This window comes from Coturnix japonica, chromosome Z, assembly GCF_001577835.2.
Source record: "Coturnix japonica isolate 7356 chromosome Z, Coturnix japonica 2.1, whole genome shotgun sequence".
Classification (NCBI taxonomy): domain Eukaryota; kingdom Metazoa; phylum Chordata; class Aves; order Galliformes; family Phasianidae; genus Coturnix; species Coturnix japonica.
The window spans coordinates 30,950,224-30,974,573 of NC_029547.1; the positions used below are offsets into that span (position 1 = coordinate 30,950,224).

Consider the following 24,350-nt stretch of genomic DNA (forward strand, 5'->3'; position numbering starts at 1 on the left):
TTGACATCTGAAATACACAATCTCTTCCCATTGGAGGTGGATGTGTCTTAGCTGAAGATACGAGTGTTGATGACCCAGTGTATGAGTGTTGAAGGGAAATTTCACTTCTAAGGGTGTCTTTATGCACAGGATTTATAAAACTACTAGAATGCTTTTTTGTTAGACAGCTCTGAACTGTGGACTTTAAGGAGATAGCAGGTTTCGTCTTATTGACTTAGGACTGATCTTATTGTTCCTGTTCTGTGTGGATACTTCTGCAGTTACTGCAGTAAGGGTGGCATCTTTGCTCGGTGTGCAACATAGATAACTCCACCTGCTTTTTTTGAAATATGGCCTATTTCTGCCTGCAGTTAAACGTAGGAATAATTTTATTTTCCTAGTGTTGAAAATCAAATGGGAGTAAAAAATCTGCAGTTTAACTGGATCTTTCACTCTTGTTTATCTTGTCTTGTGACTTATGGGCAAACACTGTGCTGGTGAAAGTAATCCAAACTAAGGCCATAGTGGTGCAGGAGGTTGGGAGGAGAGATTTCTTCAGAAACAGCATGCAGTGTTTCTCCTCTTGCTTTTGTGCCTCTTCTCTGATACTTAACCTTGTTCCTAATTTATGAATGTTGTTCAGAAAAGCACTTCAAAGGAGTGAGTGTGGACAGCTCATCATTCACGTAGTCAGTTTTGGCAATGTCATCTCACCTTTACAGATATTACAGGCCTCTGGAAATAACACTGCGTGGTGCCAAGTGATAGGGCGGAACTATATTGGGACAGTGTGCAGTGACAAAGTTGAGTGTGGGAATGTAGCAGTGAATCTTGCTGATACTGTAGTGTCCTGTCAAAATCATTTAATGTGCTGCAAAGGCAATTCTTTGGGTCCTATCTCAAACAGGACACTGATGAAACAATGCATTCCTCAGAAAGCGTGTTCAGGGTGTATATGTGGGCTACCTTCATGTTCAAGAAATTAGTGAATTTCATTTGACACAGAGTGTTGGGGCTGGGGAGAGAATTGTGCTAGATTTTTCCCTTATAATCAAATGCACATTTTCCCGATAACAGTTGTCAAAACTAGCTGCAAAATTTAAAATAAACATATTTGGGATTATTCTGGGAGCATAAGTACCATTTAGTTGTGGAATATGAGGACTGCTGTTCTGAGAGTAGACAGTCCGTACCATTCAGAACAGCAATAATCTACTAATAGTGTGGCTCAGTTGAAAAGACAAGATGTCACAGGTTTTGAATAGGAAACATCACCCTGAAAAAATGCTTTTTAAAAAGTTAGTGAATATGTGAAGTAATAAGTCTGACATAGCTGGAAATTATGTCGTTATATCCTAGATGAGGCATGATAAGGAAGAGGCCTCAAGCACCGAATGTCCAATGCAGCACATTCTCTGTGGGCCCTGCAAAAGAGCAGTGTTACTGTAGTCTGTGCAAAAATAAAGAGGTGAGCTCCTTCTGCACTTACAAACCATAGAATTGCAGGGGTTGGAAGGGACCTCTGGAGGTCATCTACCCCCCTCTAAAGCTCGTTCCCTACTTTAGTCTGCACTGGAAAGCATCCAGGCAGGTTTTTAATATCTCCAGAAAAGGAGATTTCACAGCATCTCTGGACAACTTGCTTCATCGCTCTGTCATCCTCAGTTTTCTCATGTTTATATGAACATCTTGTGAAACCAGTGCAGAAGTACCCATGTAGGAAAACTAGGTGTTGCAGTTAAGGAAAACGTGACTGTGAGATGCAAATGCAGGTAAATCACAATGGTGATATCCTGTGTTTTTCTCTCAGCGCCTGTAGTTAAACATGGATGTGACTTATGCAAAGTATTTTCCTTCTCATACGGGCTTTTCATTCTCTGTTCTCTTTAATCGTTGATCTGTTTTGCAAAATATGCTGATTCTTAACTTAGAGAACTGAAGCACTTCTTATTTTTACTTTTCTCTAATTGTCTTGCACTAGAATGCTTTGTTGTAATTGCTTTTTGTCATAGCCAAAATTGTACATGAAAAATACATCGGTAATAGTTCAGATCGATCTATCTGCAAATAATTGCTCTGCAATTATTTGTCACTGAGGTGCTTGAAACTTTGCAGTGGCTCACATTACATGTGTATAAAAGTATTATTGTTAATAAAAAAAATGACAGCACAGAAGGGTAAGTGGCTGTCTTCAAGACAGTAGTAGTACTCAGGTGCTTACTGCAAGAAGATGTGGAGGCTTGATAACTGTAAGAGGTAAGAAGCATTGATTTAAAAACTTCAACCTTTTCAAGTGAGGTATGTAGAATTCTTACTTTCTCTAATTTGGCTGTTTGAAATTACAGGCATTAAAAAAATAAAAATAAAAACAACAACAAAAAAGCATGAGCTGTACCTTTCATGAGCTGTAACGAAAAATTCTGCCCAAGGGTCTCTGAGCATGATCTCACGCACTGATATGCACTGTTAAGGGTCGTACACATCATATCTCACATGTGTGAGAATATGTCCACCAGCTACATGTTGGAACTAACTAGTAGAGGAGAATGTTTGTGCATGTGTAGTCTTTTCTTTGCTAGATGTGATGCCTGATTTTCCTCTCTGTATGACAGAATCATAGAATGGCTTGGGTTGGAAGGGACTTCAAGGATCATGAAGCTCCAACCTACCCGCCACAGGCAGGGCCACCAACCTCTGCATTTAATGCTAGAGCAGGCTGCCTGGGGCCCCATCTAACCAGGCCTCGATCACCCCCAGGGATGGGTAGCCTGTGGTCCACCTAATAATGGTTGTAAATATGTGAATGAGATAAAGCTGAGAGGGGACAGTCTTCACAACACCTTGACATAAGTAGAAGTGTTTTACCATTGCCTGCTACTGAGGTCATCAGAGCAGTAAGGGGCTTCTGCATTGTAGATGGCTGGTGTGTTTGCACAGATCCCCTCCACTGATGCTTGGCAGATGCACTTCTCCAAGCTTTTTTTTCAGCTCACGTTAGATAAGTAGTCTCTGCAACTTGGCTTGTTTGTTGTGTTATGTTAATCCTGACTGTGTTGTGTAGGTGGTAATCACCTGACAGTAGGCAAATGAGGCCAGACCGAATATCTTAAGTCCTTTTTCTAAGCTATATATATATACATATATGTATACATACAGTAATACATACTCTGTAAAGATATATATTTTCTGAAATGTATATGCTTGTGCTGCACAATGAACTGACATTCCTGCTTTTTGGGACAAAAATACCTGTATTGTTACGGGGATAAAATACTTTTTTTTCTTTGTTGGCTTCCCTGTGCCATAGCTCTACACTGTCAGATATAGATTTTCTATTTTTTCCTCTCCTGAGTATCCTTTCTGACTATCCAAAGGTCATGGCACTGACTGTCCATTTTTAAAAGACCAAAGCTGAAAGCCTTTCCTATACATGGATAGGATATACATGTGTATAGAATCGTAGAATCACTCAAGTGGAAAAAGGCTTTAAGATCATCAAGTCCAACCACGACCTAACCATAGTACCCTAACTAACAACCCTCCACTCTATCATGTCCCTGAGTACCACATACAAACAGTTTTTAAGCACATCCAGGGATGGTGACTCAACCCCCTCCCTGGAGAGCCCATTGCAGTGCTTAGCAACCCTTTCTGTAGAGAAGTTTCTCCTGATATCCAACCTGAACTTACTCTGGTGCAACTTGATACCATTTCCCCTCATCCTGCTACCTGTTACCAGTGAGAAGAGACATTCCCCACTCTTGCTCTAAGCACCCTTCAGGTATGTGAAGAGAGCAATGAAGTCTCCCCTCAGCCTCTTCTTCCCCACACTAAACAATCCCGGTTCATTCAGTCTCTCTTCATAGGGCATATTCTCCAAGCCCTTCACAAGCCTTGTCCTTCTTTGGACCTGCTCCAGCACCTCAATGTGCCTTCTGTACTGAGGTGCCTCCTCCCAGTTCAGCAATGCAGAATCTCTTATTGAGTCTCTCAGCCCATTTCACCTGTTTTTCTCCTTTTTTTTTCCTTTCTTGTTCCCCATCCCAATTTTGCACACTCTGTTCAGTTGTATCCTTTCCTTCTTCAAAGTGAAAAAAATTATATTCTTCAGCAGGTTTTAGTTTTCTTCCTGTTGTGAAGACATAAACACAATACAGGAAATGAGTAAGGTGTAGGCAAGCACAGACCAGCAGAGTTTCGGTGGCTTTGGCAACATTCTGAGCAGAGCACTGGATGAAGGGCTTCCTCACTGATATGTGGCACGTGGGTATGAAATGCCCCATAGATTCCTCTTCCATCTGCCCGTCTGTGTTTGTGAAGCGGAATGCCTGTGTTTTCCAAAGCTCAGTGGTGTGGAAGTAGCTCCAAAACTGTGCTGGGAGCTGTCTGCTCTGTGCTGTGAGGGGTTGTCCAGAGGCAGCTGTCCAAAAAAAGGCAGACTGTTTAGTAGAGCAAGTAGTCAAACACTGTTTAATTAGACAAACTTGTTACCTCCATTATACAGGTAAACGTCCAAGTGTAGAATCAACCCGAAAGCATGCAGAACTCTTGTCAGTGGTGCTTTACCACTCTGAAGGGATCGTGGTTTGCCAGCTGCCACCAGATTAAGTCTTCATCTTTGTTCTACATAGCTTCACTTGGCATCCATCACTACTAGCTCCTTCATCCTCTTGAGCCAAAATGCTATACTAAACTAAGTCTTATCTCTCTGAAACAGGACTTTCTGCTGAAAGCCATTTTCTTTGTAGGGAGATATGGATAATGTCAAGTTTTTCTGGTGTCCATGCTAGACTAGTGTTAGACACTGCTTGTTAACAGCAGCTGTTGTAATTTATTTTGTCTTTAGACTTCTTGGTGTCTCACCTTCCATTCCACGTGTCACTCTTGCTTGTGCATACACTTTCACGCATACCAACACACCAGCTAGAGTACTTCAGTAAAGATCTTTAGCTGATTTCCTCTTTAGCTTCATGAACTAATAGCCTTTTCTTACAAGAACTTATATAATCCTGTGCCTTGCATGAAGACTTCACACTGCTGTTCACCTTTTTTGTTACCTTCTGCTTTGCCTGTGTCCGCAGTGAGGGGTTATCTCTGTCTGCCTTGTCTCTCCTCATGCTACCAGAGTGATGAGGAGGGGGTAGGCATGCAAGACTGTCTGGATGGCTGTTACTTGTCTCAGTTTTCTTCATGCCCTTCATTTGGTGATCCTGACTAAACTGTTCAGGTCTGCAGTAGAATGATCTTATAGTGGTATTATATTGTAAGCAAACTGAGGCCTGATCTCTTAATTATAAATCAAAAGCGTAGCAGGACAGACCCAAATATTGATGGCTGTCCCTCTCTAGTTACTTAGCTAATCATCAGATTGCTTTCTCCTAGGAAGAAGGCATATCAGTGCTTTAGGAGGTAGTAAGTGCACCCTGGTAACAGCAACTGTTGTAAGTCAGTTTTCTATAAATACTTGTAAAACATATGTGCTGCTTGATATACTGACTTCTTTTTTTTTTTTAGTTCAAGGTGATATAACCATGCAATAGCAAGTGAATTCTTTTCTGACAGAAAGGTATTAAATTGATTTAATTAGGCATTCCAGCTGTTTAATGTCAGGTAAGGCATATCAGAAAATGGAGTATTGTGTTGTGTACATTAAATTACAAGAACACTCTGTTCCTGTAGAGGACCTATTGATTAGATTGCTCTTTTTTTTCAGTTCGGTTTATGGAAATTATAAATGTTTGTAGCTAATGACTGTATTTTATCGTGCTGGGATTTTGTTCTCTCCTTAGTTAATGATTCTTAGAAGTATATAGATTACATAAGAGAGATGGAGTTCTTATAGTGTGATTCATGTTTTTTTCTTTATGAATGCTGAAATCTCTTTCAACCTTTTGAAAACCGTGGTGTGGCTTATTAACTGAGCTACAGATAACACTGTATACCTATTCTAACTATGTCGTAATCAAGGCTTGAGAGGTGCAGATAGTCCTTCAGAAAGCTTCTGTGTAAAGAAGAGATTCTTATTGAGACCTCTCAAGAAATCAGAGACCTCTTTCATTTGTGGGAAAACTTGAACTCGTTCTCCTTTGGAAAAGCTGACAGGTTCTGGTCTGTTTTTAGAGTTCAGCTGTGTCAGGCTTTGTGTAGTTCTGTGAAGTGCTCATCCTCTACTTGTGCTGGTGGGTATAGGAGTACTGTCTCCTTATCTGATTCAGTCCTATTCTCGTTGTTTTCGCTATTCCTTGTGTGCGATTACGAAGCTGACTTATATGATAGATCCTTTTCTAATAGTTATAGTTTGTGATTTTGCTTTTTTCCCATGTTAAAAAACAAACAAACAAATAAAAAAACCACAACAATACAGATAGCTAGCTGAAGAGGATGGTATCTTAAATATTGCTTATGAACCTGTCTGTGGGGTGTTTTTTAATATGTGTAAGAAAGTTCATATTGGTGCAATTAACATGGATTAATGTCTTTACTTTCTTGGTAGAAAAAATGTTCAGGGACCAGATTTTTAATATGGTTTGGCAGGTGAAAGTCTATTGAAGACAGTAGTACCATTTGGCTGTAAATCACTGTTTTAAAATGCTTACTTGAAAATGTTTGTGTTGACATTTAAAAATGCCATGGCTGGTTTTCTGTGCCTATATATATACAGCTATTTATGTTCCTTGCAAAAATATACCATGTTTCTTAATGCCAGTTGTATGCATACATACACTGATGTGTTTTTATTTGTTAAAGTACAGTAGAAGTATATTTATCATTTCAGATTATTGCCAAACTCAGCATACTGTCACCTACTGTCTGGATTAAAAAAAAAAAATAAAAAAAATCTGGATGCTCACTCTGGTCTGCCTAATTAAGACTTGAAGAACAGAAGTATGCATTTCCCTAAAGTACTACTGTATCTGTAAGAATTAATACTTATAGTTAATAGTAACCTATACATTTAAAGCAGCCATGTGGTCAGAGTGTGATGCAACTTGGAAAACAAAAACAACCCTGTTTGTTTTGCTGCACTTAATGGTGCAGTTCTACTCCAGTGGATATAAAATTGAGGTCTCATTTGGATGGCAAATAGACAGCAGCCATGAAAAGCAGCAGCTATTTCTTTACACGCTGAGAGTAACTCTTCCCTAGATGAGTTTCAAAATTTGAATTTACTCTATTATTCTTTTTTAGGTGTTTTTTTTTTAAGCTTCTCTCTTGAGGCAGATTCTCAAATTATATTTTATTCCTCGAAGTTTTTCTGTAGTTTTAAAGGAAGCAGTTGAGAAGACTCTTAAAGGGTCTGCAGCTTGTGTATTTTATAGACTATTTCATAAATAAGGTAATTATCTTCCTTTCCATGTTTGCATTTGCTTCTGAATGATCTTTCAGCAACTTTTACTCCTAAGGAAGTTGAGAACATTTAATCTAATCAAGGAATTTCACTGATGTAGCAGTTGTTCTGTGCTGAGAATAGTACAAGAGGCTTTAAAAAACACTGTTATTCAACTGTTTTCCAAGAATAAAGTGAGTTTTGTATTAAATTCTAACTAAAATTAAACTGGAGGAGTCTAGGGACTTCTACTAATTGAGTCTTAACTTTTCCAAGGAGAAGTTGTGGGGTTTTTAAAGCCATAATAGACTTTATTATTCAGTACAGTGACTTAGCGTCTCTCCTCTGAATTTAGATGTCATTTTTAAATTTGGTGTTTACATCAGTCTTCTATATCCATTCCAGAGTGACTTTATTTTACAGGCGCACGTCATGCCAGAAAAACAAGTCACTGTGTAAATATACCTTAGGGAAGCTAGGCAGATAAATATGTTACTGCAGGACTTTCTCCTAAGTTTATTTTGAACTTAATTCTTGTGCTGTTTCCCAGCCAGTTGGGTGCTGATTTTAACACTTCCTTCATCTGTCTCAGACTTGCGTATCAGTCTTGTCACAGGTGGGCTCACAAGAATGAGGTTATGCTGAAGCGTGTAAGCGACTGAAACAATGATACAGTGGATCTCTTGTTTAACAGGGATGAAAGGTCTGGCATGCTGCATCACCTTACAGCACCTTCTTAATCACCTTCCCAAAGCTGTAAGGCATTGGACGTGGTCCTGCACCACATCTTTGTCTCTAAATTGGGGAGATATAGATTTGAAGGCTGTTAAGTAGATAGAGAGTCAGTTGTATGGTCATAGCCAGAGGGTTGTTGTCAATGTATGTTTGTCCAGGGGGAGACTGGTCATGAGTGGTGTCTTCCTGTAGTCCACCTGGGGACCAGTACTCTTGAGCATCTTTGTTGATGGCATAGACCAGGCATAGACTAGGCATGTCCAGCCTGCAGGCTGCATCTGGCACAGGTTGCTGTGTGACCTACCCTCTGCTGCTGGGCCTTTGTGGTGGTGACTGCCATGCTGAGTGCAAACCTATTGCTCAGCAACAACCAAACATCAGTACTGATTGCACTATCTGGGCTCAGACCAGGGAATAAGGCAGGCACAGTGCAGCCCCATTCAAGTGATGCTGGCTAAACAGTCCTGTGAACAGTGCAGAAATATGCAGTTATCCATTCTGATCAAGGAGTTTAAGAAAAGGTTTCCAGTTTGCTTATGAAGTCATCAACTTGTGTTTGCAACTCCATTTTCAGTCAACGTAAGTATGTTATCTGCAGATTTTCAAATGGAGTGTACAGAGCTGATATCATTGCTACTTGCTGAACATTTATGGAGACCAGACAGTGGATGTGAGCACAGTGAGGCCATGAGTGGTATATTTCAGCACTGGTGACAGCAACAGCTGAGAATTCTTCTCTATCAAATAGAATTAGTGTGCTCATTGTATCTGTTGTAGTTTCCATGGAAATAAATAGGAGACATTATTTTTGGAGCAGCCTTACATATATATGGCCCAAAATAATTCTTCTTCAGTCAGTGTGGCCCAAGCAAGGCAAGAGTTGGATAACCATGACATAGATGGTGGGATCATCAGCTTGCACCCTCAGCAAGTTTGCAGATTATACCTAGCTACTGACACAATAGAAGGGAGGGGACACCATTCAGAGGGACCTGGATGTGCTCAAAGAGTGAACCCATCTGAATCTAGTGAAGTTCAACAAGGTTGTGTGCAAAGTGTTGCACTTGGGTCAGGACAATCCCAGATACGAGTACAAACTGCACCTGAGACAACACTGCTCGCTTAAAGCTTGAAAAGCCAACAGTATCTGGGGCTGCATCAGAAGAGGGGTGGATAACAGGAGAGAGGTGATTGTCCCACTTTGTGTGTAAAGGAGGGGACTCACTTTTTACATAGCCTGGCAGTGATAGGACAAGGGAAAATGGTTTAAAATTAAAAGAGGATAGATTTAAATTAGATATTAAGCAGAAAGACTTTTCTTATAGGGTGATGAAGCACTGGCACAGCTGCCCAGCCTTATCCTGATCCTTGGTCACCAAGTTGCCCTCTGTGTCCAACAAGGGATGGAAATTCTGCCTCGGCATTCTCTGCTGTTGATGTACTTTTGGAAATATTTATTGTCCTTTACCTTAGTGACCAAGTTCAGTTCTAGCTGGGCTTTGGCTTTTTCTAAGTTTTTCCCTGCACAGCTTTGCTACGTACTTATAATCATCATAAGTAGCTTGCCCACTCTTCCAAAGACTGTAAACTTTCCTTTTACTCTTCAGTTCCAGCCAGAGACCTCTGTTCAGCCAGTCTGGCCTCCTTGCCCATCAGCTCATCTTCTGTGACTTGGGGATGGTCAGCTCCTGCACCTTTAAAATAACTTCCTCAAAGTATTCCCAGCCTTCCTGGGCTCCCACACTCTCCAAAGTTACCTCCCAAGGGACCCTCTCAACCATGGTCCTGAAGAGGTTGAAGTCTGCCCTCCAGAAGTCCAAGGTGGCAGTTCTGCTGACTCCCCTCTGTGGTTCAGCAAGGATCGAGAAATCTAGCATCTCATGTTCACTGTGGCCCAGACAGCCTCCAACCTTTGCATCCCCCACAGGAACAAAGGGGAGAGACCTTGAGACCTCACACAGCTGTCTATGCAGTGTCTTGTCCACCTCTTCTTCTTGGTTGGGTGGCCTGTAGCAGACCCCCATGGTAAGATCAGCCTTATTGGCCTTTGCTTTTATTCTGAACCATAAGCTCCCAACCCTATCATCACCATCAGTAATGTCCATACACACACATTCTTTCTTAACATGGAGGGCTACACCATTGCCTTTCCTATCTCTTTTGGAGTCAGTAGCCATCCATCACAGCACTCCAGTTCTGTGAGTCATCCCACAGTGTTCTCATGATAGTGACTATATCGTAGCTTTCTGGATGCACAATGGCCTCCAGCTCCTCTTGTTCGCTGCCTGTACTCAAACTTCTCTTTCAAGGATAATCCTCACCCAGCAAGCCTGGGTTGTTTGCATCTCTGTTAGCATCATTCCTGTAGAAAACTGGTAACACTTAGACTGATCTCTTTTTTCCTCTTGTATGTGACACTGTTCTACTTGAATCGTACTTCCCAATTCCATGAGCAATGCTGCTTGCCTTACTTTCTTTACATATATCATGGCTGCTGTGTGTCATGTGATTCCTGTCATTCAATTTTCCATGTACTATCAAAGCCAAATAGAGAAGAATTTTTCCTCTGATTGTATTATTTGCTTTGTTAATCAACCATTTATCCCAGTATGTGGGAGTAATTGTTAAAGAGTAAGCACTATGTGGTACTGATATCTCAAAGTGATATGCATTAATAGCCTTAGGACCATAGTTATCTTGAAGTTCCTAGAGTAATGGAGCACAGCTCAGCTGAGGTTTCTTGGCTGTGAGATGTCTTCAACCTTGCAAGTACAGTTGACTGCTTGATAGAATGATAGTCTCCTATAAGCTACTGTTAGCATTTAGAATTGTGATTAACGCAAAAATTGGAAAACCTTTGGCTATTGCAAATAGGCCTTTGTATTTTGTGTGCCTTTGGGCTGTTATAAAATAATGAGAAATTTATGAGGCCATTTCACTTTGTAAAAGGAGGGCTTGTTAGCAGTTTTACAGAATACACATATGACGTCAATTATGTCTGGGATCAAATGTTTGTTCTTTCTGATTACTCATCTAATTTCAGTGATTTGGACAAGTCCCATCATTCTTAATGAATGAACAGCACCTACAATGTAGTACAAAGTTTGCATTGCTTTCATAGGTAATGTTTGGAAAGATGCAGAAGAGATACTTTGGTGCTTTTGGGAAGAGTCAAGTCATGGCTTTGGGCAAGGAAGTTAGAGTTAAGCTCTGAATTTTAAAGTTTATGGAAAAAGTTAAAGATAAAAACAAATTTAAAAAAAAAAAAAAAAAAAAAGACCACTTAGAAGAGGACATTCAGGTTACCCGTGAGATGTAATACCTCAAAAACAAGGCTTTGTTGCAGGAGCACTGTATGCTGTGTTTCAAGCAGTTTGTAAGCCATGCTTAATTTCTCAAATTCACAGTTTTATTTCTGTTGTTTTTCCTCGGGTTTCCACCTGAGAAATAATGTGATTTGTGGTAGAAAATAGAATATGCAACTTATGCTGTTGTGGATTTTTTCCGTGTGCTTACTGCACACATGCTCTATTTCAATCTAGAAAGCAGCTTTGTGCAATAGAAACACCACCTTAAACAGAAGAGGGCAGGGCTTTTGTAAACTGTCAAATCTCCCTGGCAGTCAAACTGTATTCTGAGCATTTTTAAACTTTGATTGAAGTGATATTTGCTGGTATTCTACCTTCTTATGTGCTTTCCCTTTCTGGAAGCTACAGGCAGATAGATGATGTGGTGCTTCTTGCAGTAAATCTAAGCATTACGAAAGAAGCATATCATTTCCATGTACAGACTGCTCTGATAAATCTCGAATTCAGCCTGCAAACTAATACCACTTTTTCTATTGCTGTCTTTATTTTTTGTCTGCTTTAATCCAGCTGTTATAGTTTATTCTTGTAAATGGGAGGTGCTGAGGGAATCAAATAGAGCGTCAGAACATCAGTCCCGTGCTCGTCTTTGTGACTGATACTCTAAAAAAGCTGTCAGTTCACTTAATTACAAGTGAGTATTAAGCTTGTTAAATAAAGGTGGTATGAACAGCTGAGATGGTTTAATGGTGTGAACAGTTTGGCAGTTTTATGACTCCTTTTGCTTGTGTTTTTCTCTGCGGCCTTTGTGCTGCACAGTCATTTTGGAGGCCATGAGGAGAAGCGGTTTCTTTTTTCCCATTTCAGATATGCAGTTCATCATTTTGCTGGCTGTGTTATTTGCATGCCCCTGTAATTTTTCAGACAGAATAGCAGCATTAATTAGAAATATATATATATAATATATTAATATATATTATATATATATTAACTAGAGATGGAAATTGCATGAAATAAAGTGCATTTTAGGAATAATTCTTTTCTTGGGGGCAAGGTAAGAGGCATAAGACTGTTCATTTTCTAATCTGCTTTTTCAGCTCTTGTGGCTTTTAGCTCTTTATAGTGGTCATCCTAAAGATGAAATGAGAAACCTTTTCAATTTTTACGTAATGCAAAAACCCTTACAGAACTACCACAGATGTCACCCAGAAGGTGTGACTTGCAGTCTCATCTAAAACAACTGTAACCAGTTTGGAGGTTGGGAGGGAAGCTCACCAGGATAACAGAACTAATTCTTTTTCCTCGTTCTTTCTCTTTTACAGTTCACACTATGTACTTTTCTGGTCGATTTCTAGCAGGTTAAATTAGTGGTACCTCTGATGCAGTAGAAATTTTCCTCTACTTTCATTCTGGAAAGACAAAGAGAGATATTCCATGCTCCTGGGATGAGATGAAGCCATGGCAGTTGACGACACTAGACATTAAAGGGGCTGACAGGCCATAGGGTCAGATAGGTGTGTAGCTCTGATTGTAGTTCTTGAGTTTTGAGATTTAGTAAACAGAGTTTTTTCAGAATTTAAGCTGTTCTCAGAACTCCTAATGGTTGTCGTGTGTGCTGCAGTATGTTTAGACTGTCTGAAGATACAGAAGTTTGTAAATACTAGCTTTTTTACTCTGAATATTTAAGGGATGTGGATGTACAAGAATGTTTGATTATAGATGACTACATGATTTCTGCTGTAATTGAGTGAATCTGTTTCACAGACTGGTGTCTGGAGTAATTAAAAACAATATACCACTTGTATATACATATTTACTTATAGCTGGATGTCCACATAAACCAACTCATTTTTTACTTCAGGGCTCTTTGTCTGTCCTGACGTGTAAAGAACTTTCACTGAACTATTTGGTGATGGGCTTAACTTACAATGACCATTGAGAAAACTGTAGTATGTCTCCTGTGTTGCCTATCATCTTTCTGCATTACAGCAAATTATACTTTCTTTCAGTTGTTTGTGTTTGCTAACTGGCACAATACCTAGCACTGCTTGTAGGGTGTTAAGAACAGCTCTGAATTGTCCATTCACCTTTGAACAGAAGCAATTAAATAACGAAAAGAAAAAAAAAAAATCTCAAAGGAAACTAAAATGTACTTTCTGTCTGGGAATAATATGAATTCTGACAAGTTCTAACAGTTTAGGTCACACTTCTCACTTCGTGTTAAAGTTTCATCTACCTCCTGAGTGTTCTGAAAATAGCATAATGCAAGAAAATCTTTGAGGTCCCTTCTTCAGTTCCTGTTCCCAGGGACACCCATGTATGCTGGTATTTTTAACTTTCTTTCCTATGGAAACAAGATGTATGTGCAAAACTTGTATGTTTACCAGAGGATGTCTTGTGTGTGCCAAGTTTCTTCCTTTGCACATAATCTTAAAAATAATCCTACTGTTCAAATTCTGCTGCAGATAGAGCAGGAAAGGTATTGTCAGTTTTGGCTGATTGATTAATGTGAACAAATTCTGATGGTGGTCCAGAGATCCAGCAAGTTTCATGGAAAAACAGGCAAATTGAGATGACACTTAATAAAGAAAAATGCTGCTGATTACTGTATATATCACATGGTTGTCAGAGAGTGCAGACAGAAGGGAGGCTTTAACTGCGTTGTCTGTGAGAATTGTTTGTGCAGTGTTTAAGGAGGTGTATTGGTCATTCTCATTCACAAGCAGGTCAGAGAATTAGTTTTAAAAGATTGATTTAATTAGTGTCTTTTGTTCTTGGAGACACTCTTCCCCCTGCTCTCCCCCTAGGGTAGTGTGAGAATATGGCAGTTCATGAGAGTCTTTTGTACAGATATCTTTCTGGACTTCCTGACACTGGTCATGCTTCCTGTTAGATGGCAGTCTCTGAAACTGAGAAATGATAGAGCAGTGAAAAAGCAGTTGCATCTATTACGCCTGTTGTCTGGTCAGTGAACCCTGCTGTTAATAACTTGAGTAGGTTTGGTGAAGGAAAAGATGAGAGAGAAAAAGGTCTGAATGTGCAAAGTGTGTTTTGAGCAGGTTCAAAGCGTAATACGCTGCTGTTGGCTGGTATCAATGAGAGGTGGAATGCAATGTCCTGAACAAGTTCTGGGCATTCGAGGTCGTCTCAGAGGAAAAGTACTTAGAAAGAGAGTGGCTTGTAGGTGTTGATGACTTTCTTCCTCTGTGGACTGTATTTGTTTTAGAAGTTTTTCTACTTCCTGCATCACTGTGTAACAAAGATTTCCAGTTTCACCCTGGAGAGGAAGCCTGGCAGTGCTTTGATTCTGTTCCCAGCATGGCTTGGTGGAAGTATGGTACCAGATAGATCTGCAGGTCTTTGTACTGAACTAAGGAAGTGACTTGACAAGGTACATTTCACAGCTACCACCACAAGAAAAAGTATAACGAGGCAGTTTTTACCTGTAAACGAGAGTTTTGCAGTGAAATTGTTGTGATATTCATGGTTATGTTATCCGATGCTATCTCAGTGTTATGGCAGGGGAGTGGCAAAGATCAGCAAACTATTCAGCTGTGATAACGATGTTCCTTTTTAACAGAATACGTAACATATGGTGCTTGTAGATTTAGAAATATCTGTAAAATAAACATGTAAAGATATTGTCTTTATATGTTTTTCTGACAAACTATCACTGTCAAGATCTTAAGTTGAAAACTTTCAGTTGCTTAAACTTCCATTTCCTTAAGTTGGATGAAATAATTATCTACACCTGGCTGTATACTGTTTGTTTTTGTTTATTTTTAATATTTCTGGTCTAAAGCAGACGTGACTGCTGCTTCTTTAACTTCCAGTATTTTCCTCGTGCCCACTGGGAAATGATAAGGGTCATTTTGTTTTGCCTTTTATTTGCTGTGTTTTTCACTCTTCATACTTAAAATGAAGCACAGTGCCAACCATTTAGCCTGGCCTGCAAACCTCACCCCTACAGTGCTGTAGGAAACCTCCTCAGAATCACGGAAATTGTGGTTTCTGTTAGTTAATAAGTGGAGGATTTGCTGCTTTATCTTCCTGTGCTCTGTAGTGCTCTTTAAACTTCTACTGGACTTTGTTTCTTTTTCATGTCGTGAGCTAGGAATTGTGGTGTCTGGAGCAGCTCAGCCCAGTCCTTCACTGAATATATGCAGTATTTGGGCAACTAGATGCTTTCCTCCTAAGCCCTTGCCCAACCTTGCTGTGTTGTGAGCTTCCCTTTCTCACACACATACAGAGACTCAGTGCATCAGATATGGCAATTTCCTGCTATTGCAGTCAGTCGGTCCACCAGTCAGTCACCATAGCTTGAGCTGGAACTGGGTCCCAGAAGTAGTAAGTTGTGACCTATCTTGTTGTTGCCAAAGCTCAGCAGAGCTGAATCAGCAGCTGTTAATACACACAGCATAGAGCAGCAGAGGAGGCCTCATGTCACTGCTACTGCAGAGCATGGAGAAAATACACAAGGTTACACTTGCTTTGCTGAAGATTTTTTACATGGAATGTGAGATGTTTGTCCTAGTGAAGGCCTTGAAAGATGTTCAACAGCTGCAGTTAGAGTGGTGGGGTGTGTATTTCTGAAGGCTAAGAGCTAAAATCATTGTAGGTACCTTTAGGAACAGAATAAACTAGCATAGGTAAGAAAAAAATTACTCTCTTCATGGTGTGTGACTTTTCATCTTTGGCAGTTATACTGCAGCTGGGATCTTGCTGTTTTCCTGTTTTTGTCAGGATTACAGATGTGTATTTTCATATGAATGAGTTGTTTGTCCCCAGTGTAGTCAGAAAATGAAGAACAAGCTTTTTGGCCACATCTGGCGTGAGTGTATTCTTCAGTTAATATGTTACTGAAAGAAAATTCAGGTGCTGCTTTCAGGTTTGGCTTTTGTCGTGTATGTTAGATCATATTTTAGGAGGCTTTGGGAGAAGAACTTACTGTACCAATAAGCTTTTGGGATTGTTTGGAGGACAATGATTTGTGGGCTCGTTTTGGCTGTTATCTTATTCAAGCTACTGAAATTGTTTTAACATAAGTTCTTGAAGTCTGTGTTTGTGTAATTTAGAGCCGCAAACATGGATCAGCGGATGACATTAAATTTGTAAGAATGGACAAGCTAGATAAACTAAAAGCTGTCAGAACTGAGTTGCCTTTCATTTGTAGGATCATTACATATCTAAGTGAAGAAATTCATTAATTGCTTGAAGGCTAAGATGTACAGTGTAGCATGTAAATGTTTCTGCAGCAGAAAAATGCTAGTATTTGACATAAGAAAAGACTTCTGAGGGAGTTGTTCTCAGAAAAGCCAGATTTCTATGCGTTTTTGTTGTTGTTGTTTCTTCATGTACTTAATCTCAGGAATGATTTCTTAGTCTGCATCCCTGAATGAGTGAAGAATACTGGTCAGAAGTCTTTTATGTTATGGATACTTTTCAGATACTGGGAAAATTAAATTTGGTGAATAAAGACTGTGGTTTTATTTTTTTTAATCAATATTTAGATCCATACAATTTGTATTGATTAAGGGCAAATGAGATTTGTTTTCTTCCAGTATGGCTGAGAAGTTAAATTGAGGACTATGTTTAGTGATGTGGCTTAGAATAGTTGTGTAATATGGGAGGACACGATCATTCCAGGGAGGTGTCGAATTATATCTATTTAATATTCTGTTGCATGCATATTAAAATGATTTTAACTGTGAAATAGCTCACCTCAACATAATTATCCACATCACAAAATTATGATGATAACTAATATCATTGTTAAAAACATTCACAATGAGTTTGCCTATTATTTATTGTCTTTTGGAAGGTTCGGAATATAGGCTATGCCATGGGAGTGAGAGTGGTTTAGTATTTAATTTTAAAAAATCTTCTTCAAAGACAGCATTTAATTTTCACAGTGTTCCAAATCATGTGTATCTACTGCTCTATAGTTTTATAGTTGAGGTGCTGGTGCCATGGCAGTGGCATCTAAAGGCAAGTTGGACTGTACTAATTTTATCCAGTGTAACTCTGCGAGATTCCTAAGTATTTTAGGTGACCTATTAGTACCTAAACTACTGACAATTCTTGAATAGTGTCAGCTATAGTGAATAGTGTTAGTTATAGTGTTGCGTCTAGCAGGATACTTACCTGGGGTGAGGAACAATGGGAAAAAGGAAATCCTAATCTGTTCTGTCAAATGTGCATCTGTAATAGCATAATAATGAGAGATTTTTCTTTTAACAGATTCTGCAAAATAACGCCAGTGAGTGACTTGATCATTGCTCTCAGCTCCAGATGACTTGCCTTGTTTTTCATAAGGGTATGTATACATCCCTTTATGAAAGTGTTGACGCAATCTAGTATCATTTTGTGTTCTGCTGCTTTTTTGGTTGGGTTCATTTGTTTGTGTTTGTTTGCTTCTTTTATTTTTGTTGGGTTTACATTTGACAGCCACACTTCAAGTGTCTGATCTATGTGATCTCTAACTTACTCCCTTGTTCCTGATCTAAAATTATTTTACAGCGTGACAAAATGCATTGTTGCTTGTGGTAGGGTATAGTGTGTATCAGAGTAGCCGAAGGCTTCATGTCTCTTGGAAATGCCACTGAATAGACATTTTAGCCTCTTAGTTTTGCCTGTCATTGTTCCTTTGAACTTCATCTCATGCAGTCTGCTGAGGAGCAGGATTTTGTTGCACAGCTGCATACTGGTGTGGAGAAAAAGGTGTTCATGTTGACTCATGGTTGTGTGCTGGATATGGTTGTGTGCTTGAATGTTTTCCTTTTAGTCTGCATGTAAAATCCCTCCCAAGGTGATCTGTCTCATATCTTATTTTGTACTGCAGACTTGTAAGGTGCTTGGTTGCACAGTGGTTCAGGAGAGAAGACAATATTCTTCTCTTACATGAATTTTTGAAGAAGGTTTTAGAAAAATGACTTCAAAGTACAGTGGTTTAGAGACTGTATGAATGTGACCAGCTTATCTATTTTATTGAAATCTGTAAGAAACAAAAGGAAAATTAATATTAGCTTTGGAAGAGAATTGCATGGTTGACATAACTCAGAAAGACAACATGGTGAGATAAAATTCCTCTGAGTTCCCATAAGTGTTGCATCTGGTCAGTCAACTGAATGCTATCCTTCTGTACTGTAAAGCTCATCTTGATTGTCAGTATACAGCATCTAATACATAGACATTGCTTTTCTCTAAAAAGTTCACAGGTCAAGTAATTCAGAAACCGAGACAAGTTCACTGAAAGATAGTTTAAACTACTATTAATACTTGAAAGTATGCACACCTGGATGGAGATGGGATGTTTACTTCTGTAAAATTGAAGGTTTATTTGGGTGAGGGCCATAGAGTAGATGACAGTTGTATGGTAGTTCAGTGTTCATAGTAAAAGTATTTATCTTTTTAGTAAAGAATTGATGAAACTGGCTCTTGCTGAATGTGTTGGTGGCCTGCATGGAACTGGGATATTGTGTTGCTGCTTGCAATACCTCCTAACAGACCAAGTCTGGGACACTTGCCTTAGAGCTGAGGAGTTTTAAGTACATAGAGGTAGTAGAACAAGAAATAATCAGGAGCAAATAGGGCAGGGACTGTAGGCAGAGTGTTATACTTGAAAACATATTGCTTTTTATTCAAAGAAAGAAACCTGTAAAATAGTCTGTGTAAAATAATGAGGGAGTTGGCAATGAGTCTAGTATTTCAAATGAAGAGTGAATTTTAGTTGCAGTAGTAGAGTAGGACATGACAGTCTAGTTTGAATTACCCCCGTAAGAAGGAAAGAGGTTATTATAAACAAAATATTTACTTTCTGCTCTTTGGGATGTTGCGTTAAGCAAGGAAAAGAGAAGAGCTTAAGATAACTTCAGTGGAAGAGAATTCTTATGAGCTGTCACCAATCTTCATAGTTTGCTGTACTCTAAAAAGTTTGAACTTAGCAAAACATGGATAATAAGTTGCATGATATTTTTCCAAACACTTGTTTTTCCAAAGCAAGTATTTAAGTTGTAACTTAAGCTTCTTTTACTAGATGTCGTCTGTTACTGAAAATGGAGATGTTACTGCTGGAAAGCCAAATGAAGAGAAAACATATAAAAAGGTAAAATAAGACTTACAACCTTTCAATTTCATGCTGTTCCTTTTATATTCATAACTTATACCTGCTGTAAGTGAACTATACTGTAGAACTAAATACAAGAACAAACAAGGCATGTTCTGTGGATTACTTGAAAGTAATTTCTTCTGTGAAGTTATAAGCAAATTCAGTATGGTTTTAAAGTATATGTTCTTGATAGGTTGGAGGAAATTCTTAGCTCTTAGCTCTGTACACAAACAGTTATCAGCAATGTTGTATGATGAGTTCCCAAATGCTTTGAATGTTTATGGCATATGCCTGAGCTACAAACTGACTTTAACACCTCTTCTGTATTTTGCTGGAGTGCACCTTTTTTTTTTTTTTTTTGTTCTGGTAAAGTAATTGTGTTTAAGAGGCGACATATTTGGTGCAATATCATGCCTCAATAGTGGCAACATGAGGTTCTTCAGAGGTTGATGGTAGGTGGTATTGGTTTTGGTTTTGATTATCTCTCAGTGGTTCTCTGGAAGTGGCAATGTTTAGAACCATCAAAAACTATTGTTAACTAAGGTGAGACATATACGTGCATACATATATACTTACACAAGCCAATTTTTACTTAGCAGATTTGGTCCTTTTCCTTGACGCCTATTCACTTAAGAAGTAGTGATGTTTCTCTGTAACGTAATGTTGAGGTCCACATGCTCCTACAGTATATGTCATAAATTAGGAGATAATATTTTTCAGTGTTTCCTACAGCATGCTGGCAGAGTAAGCTGTTTCTTTTCCCACTCTTCACTCCTTTTGTTGGCAATTACACTTTAGGTATGTGGGGGATTTTAACATTCTAAATAATATTCTCAGAAATGAAAGGAAAACAGTGTTTGAGAAAATGTGTGGGTCTTGTTTTGTTTGGTTTTGGTTTTTTTTCAGTTGGAAATTGTCTTCGGTTTCTCTGCTTATGACTTCAATATACTGAAGTCTTAATTACTTTTGACATTTAGTACTGGAAAAGTAGAAAAGCCATATGCCCAATGTGTGGACATAAATGCAGCCTTATAGCTGCCTGAGTAGACTGCAGAACTTGGTAGTCCCTGCACAGGAGAATCTGTTTTCCCTTCAGTCACCTTATGTGCTCTACATTGTTCCTGTTCAACTCTAAGTTTACAGTATTCCATAGGAAACCTTGTAAAGACTTATGGTACAACACCAGTTCTTCTGTGGTTTTATGAGAAATGCATCTCCCACATCATACATAAGCTCAGTGTCATCTCCAAATTCTGACCTTTCCCCTGAGCTTCTGGTTGTCTGTACTTGGATCTTACAGCAGTTTCATTTCTTTAAATGATATTCACACGCCCAGTTGTTCTCAGTTCAAGATCCCTTGTTATGGGTACCCCATAGTTCATTGTTACTGCATGTTGTCATTTATGCTCCAGCTTCCTAATACCAACAAAAAATAACGAAGTTTGACCCTAAAACTTATGCATGAGAAATATAGTGATCGTGTGCTTTGATTTTAATTTGGTGCCACTTCTCATAAGCCAGATTCTTTATACGCCTTGTACTTTGTTCTGTTTTTCATTGTTGCAAGATATCCCATATAACACCATTGAAGGGTTTTTTTTTTTGTTTGTTTGTTTTTAATAGAACACAACTGCATTTATGTAGAAAGATGTTTAAAAGGTGAAGCTGGCAGGACCTGTGTTTGACACTGGCATTTCATGTCATCTTCTATTTAATTCCAGATTTTTGTGAAACTTTCACAATGACGCCTCATTCTGGTGAAGTCTTGTTAGCCATTAAGACCCACCTATCTCTAACTGCTCACATCACTTTTATTTCCTTTTTTTTAATTCCTATTTGGGTTCCTCAATCACGCTTTATTGTACTTAGTTACTGACAGTTTTTGTCCTTTGACTTCCTGTGACTCTTTCTCCAGAGGTCTGGTTTGGGGAAGAGCTTGTTTTCTTAGCTGATGCTTTTCCTACTGCTTAGGCAGTTCCTGCTCCATCTGCTGCATCCCTTGAAATCAGTGGGCATGTTTAAGCAAAATGCTGCTGTAGTTTTCAGATGTGGCCAGGTTTGCTAACTCATTCTTATTGCTCAAAGATCTTGCTCTTGCTGTAAAGCTGAAAACAAATGAAATCCTTATGGATAAGTAATGTTCTGATACAGCCTTCCTGAAAGGTTATGATTTCCTTGCATAATGATGGGGGAGGAGGGCATTTCTCAGTCTCATCTGAAGAGTGAACTATCACTTTGTCCTGAATAATTTTTGCTTTTTGCTTAGTTACATTGTGTCCACTCATTTTTTTTCATAATAGCATGCAAGGGTTATGTCTGTACAGATTTCATCACATTAATGCGTCAAGTGCATACAAATAGGAAAAGTAATACATGGGAAATGTCTGATGTAAAATTCAGTGACTCATAGGAGAAAGTTAAATGTTATGGCTTTGGAGGCATTTTCCATTTGTCACATCCACTGAGGAAAAAAAAGCCTAACAAATCAATATGAATTAAACAATGTTTTTGTTGCTTGATCTAGAAGTGTATAGAAATGTGAACATCCCTTACTAAGAACTGCAAACAATTTCTTCATAAGGAAAACATGGAAGAAAAATTATAGAAAATAATTGCAAATACATTACTTTACTCACGCGGAGGTTCCTAGCCCTTTCATGCTGGGAGGAGGAGGTGTGATTTAACCCTGTTGGGCACTCAGCTCCACACTGCCACTTGCTCACTCTTTGTGGCTGAGTAGGGGAGAGAATTGCAAAGGTGAAAGTTAGGAAATTTGTGAATTGAGATGAAGATGGTTTGGTAAGGCAAAACCTGAGTGTGAAAGCAGAGCAAAACAAATAATTTGTTCATGGCTTCCCAATGGCAGGCAGATATCCAGACATTTCCTGTGTAGTGAGGCTCATTATGCAAATGCTGTCACTCAGAACACTGCCCCGCATACTTCCTTCTTTAAGCCCAGCTTTTATTGATGAGCAGCATCAATTGGTACAGTGTATAGCTTATCCCGTGGGGTAGCTGTCCTGGCTATGTCCCCTTTTGCAGCCCCATCTTCTCACTGTTGGGGCAGCATGAGAAGCTAAAGAGTCCTTGGCTTTGTGTGAACCATCAGAGTGTTAAAAAGACTGTTTTCATCACATACAAAACACAAATTCAAAACACAGTACTGTGCCAGTTATTATCAAGAAAATTATCTATGTCCCAGCCAAGGTCTGAAGGAATCTTATTAATAATTGAAAACTTTATAACTGTGCTGTATTGGTTGTATTACCAATGTGTTTCAAATGTGTCCTGAATCTATGTAGATTAGTTTTAAGAGCTATTACAAACATTTGTAAAAATGACTGTTTTTCACTGTTTTTAAGGTCATCTCAGTTAAAAATGAACTTTTATTTTTTGTGAGAAGTTCTTTCCACAGAGGTCAGTGAGTCACTGGTACAGGATGCTCAGATAAGCTGTGGATGCTCCATCCCTGGAGGCATTCAAGGCTAGGTTGGATGGCCATGCCTGTGGCAGGGGCATTGGAACTAAGTGATGTTTAAAGTGCCTTCCAAACCAAGCCCTTTTGCGACTTGTCCAGGAGAAAAATCTCTGACTTCATTCAGGATAAAGCAGTCTGTAAGAACAAGGAGCATGTAGACCTGTCAGTTCTATTTCTGGGACTTTTGATACTTCCAGTCATTTCTTTATAATTTTGTTTAGCTCAGCTAAAATAGTGATAGATTTCTTACTTATCTGAATTCTTTAGACCTTCTTTTCTTCAGTTTCCTTCAATAGTCATGTTTTGACCCGAATCTCTGAAAGAAGAAAATGTGATTTGCCATGTGCGTAAACACTTTAAAGGTCCAAGAAAATGTCTTGATTTACTAAAACATTGTTTAAAGCCTTGCACAATCCTTGCTAAGCATCCTAATGATACAGATTCTGAAATTCATAACTAGATCAAGACAGTGACACAGTTATAAGTATGCAACAGTCACTTTTTTTTTTCCTGATATTTTACAGACTGAGTTATGAGAATCTGCTGACACAGGCGCAGCTTTTGCATTGCAGTGTGATCAGTCATGCACAATAGTTCCTTAATCTGCTTCCTGACGTTTAGTATACTGGTCGAAAGAATGAGGCATGAACAGATCTATTGAGGCACTTCAGGTGTGTAGAGGATCAGACCAGAATACATAGTGCTCTTGCTCTGGAAACCTGTAGTTTTCCAGAATCTCTGCTTGTAATCCAAACTTGTGCCTGCTTGTTTGGCATGACTTATTTCTTACTGTAATGTATTTTGCAGTTCTTCATGTATTACAATTAGTGCCTTGCCTTGTTCAAAACAGGCTATCTGTGGCATCAGTCACTTTGCCCGAGAGCAAAGGGAATTTATCTGAAAAAAGAAAATTAGCTACCTATTGTTGAAGCTTGCAAACATATGCTAACAGCACTGCTGCATCACTGTTGGCGTTGGTTTATGTCCAAAGTCCGGTGTGTGTGGGTAGAATAATTGTTTTGTGGACACTGAAACTTCCTTACTGGAGTTTGTGCTGCACTGTAGTGTGTATTTTCAATAGCATATTACTGGATGCTTTGTACTTGGAAAGAAAGAAATTGATACAATAATAGCAGTTGCACTAGTTTAATGACCAAGCTTTGTACTGGCATTCAGCATAGTGTGTCAGAAAAGCATGTATGTAAGTTTATATTGTGGTAGCACAGCTATTGATGACTTTAATATAGAAAGTGCAGTGAACACCATGCAGAACAGCGTGTAGTGCTCCATTACTTTGTACTCAGACAAAGTTCTAGGATGTAAAGAAAAAGAATGACCAAAGGATATGGCATAGGCTGGGTATAATGGACAGCTTTCAGAAAGAGCAGATACACTCTGGATATTTCTACTCTTTGCTGC

General features: G+C 39.0%; 1 protein-coding gene across 3 annotated transcripts in view; it reads left to right on the plus strand.

The window, feature by feature from the left end:
- PIP5K1B (phosphatidylinositol-4-phosphate 5-kinase type 1 beta) overlaps positions 1-24,350 on the plus strand; it is an 84,480-nt gene that overhangs the window by 15,396 nt on the left and 44,734 nt on the right. For all 3 annotated transcript variants that reach the window (XM_015849099.2, XM_015849100.2, XM_015849098.2), the window contains 2 exons: positions 17,587-17,662; positions 19,382-19,450. In XM_015849099.2, the coding sequence (XP_015704585.1) occupies positions 19,382-19,450 (69 nt within the window). In that variant the 5' untranslated portion in view covers positions 17,587-17,662. The remainder of the gene's footprint in view (positions 1-17,586; positions 17,663-19,381; positions 19,451-24,350) is intronic.